A 7,163-nucleotide genomic window follows, 5' to 3' on the forward strand; every position below is an offset into this window, starting at 1 on the left:
TAGCCACATCAGCAAATGGTGGGCTCCATCTGTCATAATCGTCATCAAATGGGTTAAAGCCATCAACTAGTGTTTTCTGCAAAAGATTAGGCTAAGAATCAGTGTTTTTGGGCACAAATTCATAGAAAAGTCTTTTCTGCAAACCTACACTTTAATGTGGTGGTTTTTTGCAATTCACTCTGTTTTAAGAGGTCAAATTGGCCGAACCATTACCGCAGTACCATCAACTGGAGCAAACTGCTATGATCAAATGATTATTATCCCTGGCGCTGGCTAAATTCCATGAAATTTGGCAACGATTACCATCAGGTAAACACAGACATATAATTAAAATCAGAAACAAAACAGGAGAAAACTTTGCTGGAGATAACCACACGCTAGGTATTATTTCTCTTGCTCTGCTTCAACTGCGGAGATATTTGGACCATGTATGTACACAGGTGCTCTAGCCGTGCTCATCTGGAAAATGCCCATGTGAGTTTCAGGCACATACGTTCCTTACATAAAGACTCATCCCTCTGCAAGAGTTTCTGGCATGACTCCATCCTTTCCTTGCTATCCAGAAGATGCAAATGCTGTGTCTGCTTGATCCAGCCTCACAGCATCGCATCGTAGTACAGGACCACATGGCATGAGCCCAACATGCTACTGCGGCGGCGCAAGGGCCGCGAGCAACTCACGGAGAGCCTGAGCGGTGTCGTTGTAGCACATCTTCACGACGGGGACGCTTCGGCTCGTCACCGCATCGCATAGCTGCCATTTGTGCAGGAGCAGTTTTATGTCAAAAGCATCAAACACGTCCACAAAGTAAGCTAACAAACTGAACAGACCACTTCTGTGTCATTCTACAGTTTAATTCTGCGCAAGGACTAGACTACGGAAATTTGAGATTTTTTATGTTTGACCATGACCAGTTCGCCGCATTGCTAGTTGAGTAATCTGAGCAAAATGCAATTGACAACTATTTATTGCATGATCTGAGTCAAGAACCATACAAACTTGGTTAAGGGGCACAAGCATTGATCTGCAACTCAGAGACATCTTGAAGTTCTAATTGGTACCTCATGATATGGGAAATCAAGGCTGAGAAGGTTCTCTAACTCTCAAGAGTACTATTCTCATGTACTTCTACTCACAGTTAGAACTTACTAACAATGGAACCAGTGGTCCATAAATATGACATAAACATGCCAAAACAAGGGCAATTTGAAGTAGGTTAGCTTCCCATGGACACTGGTTATCAGAGTCCAGAAACAGCATCCACATTGAAAGATTACTGGATTTGCTACATGATATATAAGAAGGAAATTCTTAAACAATTAGGACCACTACCATGGTTGTCAAAAGAAAAGGACCGCTACCATGTGTGTGGTGGATAATAGATCGTATTTCTTTCTAAGATTGACTCATAGGTGTGCTTAATATAATAAAATTTAAGTGCACACCTGGCAGGTGCCTCGATAAGAAATTTGTAAAATAATTGCCGTGCTCTGTGTTTTCGTACAAGTAAATCATCTTGGTTTGCTTGCAAGGAAATCTACCGAAATTTAAGGGAGAAGACAGCAATCAATCACCTCATCCGTGCAGTAGAAGAATTTGTTGGCGAGAAGGGTGAGCGCCTTCCTGCGCTCATCGTTCTCACTTCGGGAGATCACACGGCTCAGATCAATGTACAAGAAGGTAGCCTTCAGGCGGAGGTCCCTCCAGACCAAGTCCCATGAGTCATCGTCCAGATCAGTCACCAGATCCTCCTCCATCGACAGAAGTTGGCCGGCGCAGCTCTTGATCCGGCAAACGCACCCCTTGAGCTCCATCCCTTCATCCATTGCTGCTTCTGTGTAGTTCCCTTTGCCCCTGCTTGCATATGACAAAATATCAGAGGCAATGATGTGGATGTATTCATGGAAAGGCAAAAAGAAACTGATTCTTGGAGCATGTCTAGAAGCAACAGATGTCAGCATGTGCATCACAGGAAAGAGGCCATGTAATGCAGCAAGGGGCAAAGTGGTCAGTGCAGAACACCATAAGATTGGCTAAGGATGAGACCTTTCTCAACGTTGCTGGGCATATTAAACAAGACAAGAGAAAGGACGAAAAGGGAAGCCAAATTCGGCTACCTTGTCTATCTTCAGATATCATCAAGGAAGGTGGCAGCACAACACAAGAAGCTACCACGAATTGGCCCAAGGAAAACGCGCATAATTTATGAGAGAGATAATCACAAGCGTTACCCTTTTTTCGGCGAGAAACCGTCACCCTTTGCAACCATAAGAATTCAGAGGGCAAGGAGAAGGTCGGAAACTTGGGAAATGAGATAGGGGACATTATAGTGTGCCAATATAGACTACAAAAATTAACTAATAAACTTGGGCTTCTGTTATTTATTTCAGAAAATTATAAAGAATGGAGTACAAAAGTATATAATGACAAAATAGATATGCAAACAAATATGGTAGTACAAGTTTGAAATTTCAGAAATGACGTATTTATCACCCATGAATTCCCTAATAAATGACCATTCATTCAACCCTCTATTTTGAAGTTTTACTATCATCTATGCGCTGTTTGACAACAACGTCGGATCGTTAATTTCAAAGTTTCTCAATAAAACATCTTGGATTCAGTACTGTTTCCCGATTGAATACTGTTTTTCTTAATTATTTTGGTACATACTTTAAGTGCCAGAAAGTTTAGATTAGTTGACCCCACAGCCACAGGGTTTTGGTTCTAGCTCGGCCACTGTCTGTATGACTATGACATCACGAAAATGACAGTCTCACCTGCTTATCAAACCGTGGGTGGAAAGCACAAATCTTTACTCTAAACTCTAAAGTAGTTTGCGACGAACTGACAGTAACATTCTCAGTGGGAGGTGCAGTGTAATATGTTTCAAATGCTAAGCAAGTACTAGTAGTTAAAAGGAGAAGAGTTCGTCAATGTCAATGAGAGGGGCCACGGAAAGGTAAGTGCACGAATTAACTACTAGAAACAGGGAATGGATCAAACTGTTGTAATTAAAAGATCATTACGACGATCAGATATTCAGATTAAACGCGTCTACTAACTCTGCATTTGACAATTCATTCCTTCAGACTTGTTTTGAACCTGGACAAAACATCTTGGATTTAAATAACTGAAAATAAAACAAAAGGTTGACTGACAGAAGTTGGAAATCGCTACGACTTTTCTGGCACAGCAAAAGGAATCAATCGTAGTAGAGAAGAAAGAACATCAACGGAAGGAAAAGGAGCGGAGCGGAATGAATGAACTCAACCCAACCCAATCGAGCGAGTCTGATCGAACAGGATCAGGATCGGCCGATCGGATTCAGCTTGTTCCAGATCACGGCGAGAGAGAAGCAAACGAAACGGCATTAGAGGCGAACCAACCAACATAGATTCCCTTCCCCCCCAACAGTGGCTCCACTTACCAGGAATCAAATCAGGCTCTTCTCAGTTCCCCTCTCCTCTCCTCTCCTTCCCCGATAAATGCCAAGAGACTGGGTGGGTTAAACGGACGACCCCACAAGAAGGAAAACAAAAAGATCCTCAAAAGATGTGGAAGGGGGCGAATTCTTGCATGATGAAGGGGAAGGAATTTGGAGCAGCAACTCCTGCTTCCGCCGCTGTTTCCGTCCCACTCTGTCAGCCCCTCCTCCATTGTGAATCGACCGATTAAATTAAATCCCAGCTGGTAATGTCAATTAGGTGCAAGTGCAGGAATAAGCAACGAGGTGCGGAGAAACAAGGAGCGTGCGTGGCGTACCTCGACCTCGACGGCGTCGGTAGAAGTGGAGGGAGGGAGGGAGGGAGGGGAGGGGAGGGGGCTCCTCTCCTGCCGCGCGGTCTCCTAGGCACCAATACTGAGAGAGAGAGAGAGAGAGAGAGAGAGAGAAAGAGAGACCGGGATCTAGTACGACGGGAAGGACGACGAGCTTTATGTTGGGCGTCAGTTTTATATTATACTCCTATATGCTACCCTGCGTACTGTATCTGGTGGGCACGGCCAAAGTCGCTAGCTAGGACCGATTATCTGTGAGAGGTGGCGATGCGAAGCCTCCCCAGTCCCCATGCATTTGTCACTGTCCCGGTTTGGGTGTCGATGGGGGTCACGGACACGTCTTGTAACCGTTGCAAAGTGTAGAATCCATTTTCAGATGATTATTTTTCTTTTCGGAACGGAGGTAAAAGTTCTGCCTCATCTTATCGGTTTAACAAACCGACAAAGCGGCGAGAAGCCTCTAGGCTACTCTCGCGGCATGAGTGACCTCAAGTGTTTGGCGTCCATCGTCGTCCAATGTGCGGCTTTATTCTTAAAATCTTACTTGTTATGGCATTTGGTATGGAGGAGACATTCCTAGCCACCCTCGTATTTCTCTTGTTCCGAATTTCCGACGAAACCAACATGATGAGGGAACGACCCCCTTCCTCGGATTTTCGTTGATGTTGACGAGGGAGTGCCACCAATTATTAGTGTGCAGCTCAAGAAGCCCAAGCCACACCATGAACTCATTGCAAATAATGCATCATGAAGAATATGTGCCTGTATTTTCAATTCTGTTTTGCACAAGTGGCACAGTAAGGAGTTCGAGGTCTCAAGATGCTTGTGGTACGCAAAAGATGCCAAGTTCACTCAAGGTGGTGAGGTTCCAAAAATTACTATCCTAAGCGATAATGTGGACTTCACGCAAATTGAACCATAACTCAAAGAAAAATCACCGATGTGTGTGCATCGTGAGGCACAAAATTATAATAATGTTGGCAATCCAAGCCTCCTTCTCAAATAGCGTTCTAAACAGTAAGATATTTGCTTTTGAAAATTGCGGAGTTATATCTTTTGGCTTATGCCCCCAGCCACATCAAGAGCTGGATAGGAGCAGTTTCATGATCGCCAATTGAGCACGGTGCTTTCATTAAATAGGACCACGTCATGGTCATCACAAGGGTGTCCACAAATTACCCAAACAAAATGGATAGGAGGGGGTCTCCCCGACTTTGCACCGAACTTTTTGGTTCAACGACGTGAAAAATGGTCGACTGATGTGGCGCACCATAGGCACAGAAAACGTAAGGCGGCAGCTTCCATCATCGTGCTTATCTCTTGAGAAATTTGGAATGAGGGTAGTGCGAGGGTCTTCAACAACATATCTACCTCCTCTTTCCATCATCATCTCTAAAATCTGCACTGAGGTGCGCAACTAGATGTCGATGGGGAGGGACATATTTGTGAATATTATGTCGAGAAGTAAGCTTTTAAATTCTGGTCTTCAGGCTATAAGACATTTTTAAACACTCTCTTACTTAATGATGCGGCTAATCTTTTGCCCTTTTCATAAAAAGGGCAATTTTACCATGGCCAATGGAGGTCATGGTTATTTCATAAAAACATGTCCATGTCATGGTCACCACAAGGGTGTACAAGACCCACCCATCCATAAGGGGGTCTTCCCAACTTCGCGGCGAACTCTTGATATGGTTTTAATGACATCAAAAGTTGATGTACCGGTGTGGTGCACGACGACACAACTGGCGTGTCACATCATGCTTGTCTGTGTTGAATTATATATGGGCCTTGGGCTCATATAAACAATAATTCATGGTTAATCTCTAGGAATTTTTATTTCTGTGTCCCTGGTTCCTTAGGTCTACTCATTCATCCCCATGCTCTTAATTTTTGCTCACTTTTCCCCACTCCCTTGCCCGAAACCCTCAGAACTGGTCACAGCGGACGTTGCCGTCGGGTCAATGGCTTGACTGTTAACTCTGACGAGTGGGGCCGCGTAGGGAGGATTCCACATTTTGACCGTTACGTGGTAACCAGTGGGGCCACGAAACTGACACTCACTGTAACCTGAATCAGATCCAGTCGCTTCCGCGCCTCCCCCTTTGTCGTGTGGCCTCTGCCGCAGTCGTGCCGCCTCCGCCGCATCTACCCTCTGTTGGGGAACGCATTAATTTTAAAAAAATTCCTACGCACATGCAAGATCTATCTATGTGATGCATAGCAACGAGAGGGGAGAGTGTTGTCCACATACCCTCGTAGACCGTAAGCGGAAGCGTTATGACAACGCGGTTAATGTAGTCATACGTCTTCACGATCCGACCGATCCTAGCACCGAAGGTATGGCACCTCCGCGATCTGCACACGTTCAGCTCGGTGACGTCCCACGAACTCTAGATCCATCTGAGGTCGAGGAAGAGTTTCGTCAGCACGACAGCGTGATGATGGTGATGATGACGTTACCGACGCAGGGCTTCGCCTAAGCTCTACAACGATATGACCGAGGTGGAAATATGTGCAGGGGGCACCACACACGGCTAAACAATCAACTTGTGTGTCTATGGGGTGCCCCCCTCCCCCGTATATAAAGGAGTGGAGGAGGGGGAGGATCGGCCCTCTATGGCGCGCCTCAAGGGGGGAGTCCTACTCCCGGTGGGAGTAGGATCGCCCCTTCCCTTGTTGGAGTAGGAGAGAAAGGAAGGGGAAGAGAGAGGGAAGGAAGGGGGGCGGCCCCCCACCCAAATCAGATTGGGCTTGGGGGCGCGCCCTCCACCTTGGCCGCCTCCTCCTCTCTCCCACTAAGGCCCAATAAGGCCCATATACTCCCCGGGGGGTTCCGGTAACCCCCGGTACTCCGGTAAATGCCCAAACTCACCCGGAACCATTCCGATGTCCAAACATAGCCTTCTAATATATCGATCTTTATGTATCGACCATTTCGAGACTCCTCGTCATGTCCGTGATCATATCTGGGACTCCGAACTACCTTCGGTACATCAAAACACATAAACTCATAATACAACTTGAAGCGGGCGGACCCTACGGGTTCGAGAACTATGTAGACATGACCGGGACTCATCTCCGGTCAATAACCAATAGCGGAACCTGGATGCTCGTATTGGTTCCTACATATTCTACGAAGCTCTTTATCGGTCAAACCGCATAACAACATACGTTGTTCCCTTTGTCATCAGTATGTTACTTGCCCGAGATTCGGGCCCAGAGATACCTCTCCGATACACGGAGTGACAAATCCTAATCTCGATCTATGCCAACTCAACAAACACCATCAGAGACACCTGTAGAGCATCTTTATAGTCACCCAGTTACGTTGTGACGTTTGATAGCACACTAAGTGTTCCTCCGATATTCAGGAGTTGCAT

At 45.8% G+C, this 7,163-nt stretch overlaps 1 protein-coding gene across 3 annotated transcripts; it reads right to left on the minus strand.

Annotated features, from left to right (window-relative positions):
* Positions 1-356: 356 nt before the first annotated feature.
* Positions 357-3,922, minus strand: LOC125527565 (photosynthetic NDH subunit of lumenal location 3, chloroplastic-like). 3 transcript variants are annotated; one of them, XM_048692082.1, is made up of 4 exons: positions 3,766-3,917; positions 3,431-3,641; positions 1,575-1,854; positions 357-753 (listed from the first exon to the last, which is right to left on the minus strand). In XM_048692082.1, the coding sequence occupies exons 3-4, from the start codon at positions 1,824-1,826 to the stop codon at positions 646-648; spliced, it is 360 nt and encodes a 119-aa protein (XP_048548039.1). In that variant the 5' UTR covers positions 1,827-1,854; positions 3,431-3,641; positions 3,766-3,917; the 3' UTR covers positions 357-645. The 3 variants fall into 3 exon arrangements, with proteins under 3 accessions (XP_048548039.1, XP_048548038.1, XP_048548040.1); XM_048692081.1 differs by lacking the exon at positions 3,431-3,641 and having other exon boundaries at positions 3,766-3,922; XM_048692083.1 differs by lacking the exon at positions 3,431-3,641 and having other exon boundaries at positions 1,575-1,857.
* Positions 3,923-7,163: the final 3,241 nt, after the last annotated feature.

The sequence above is a fragment of the Triticum urartu genome, unplaced genomic scaffold (assembly GCF_003073215.2).
Source record: "Triticum urartu cultivar G1812 unplaced genomic scaffold, Tu2.1 TuUngrouped_contig_4253, whole genome shotgun sequence".
In the NCBI taxonomy this organism is placed as follows: Eukaryota; Viridiplantae; Streptophyta; class Magnoliopsida; order Poales; family Poaceae; genus Triticum; species Triticum urartu.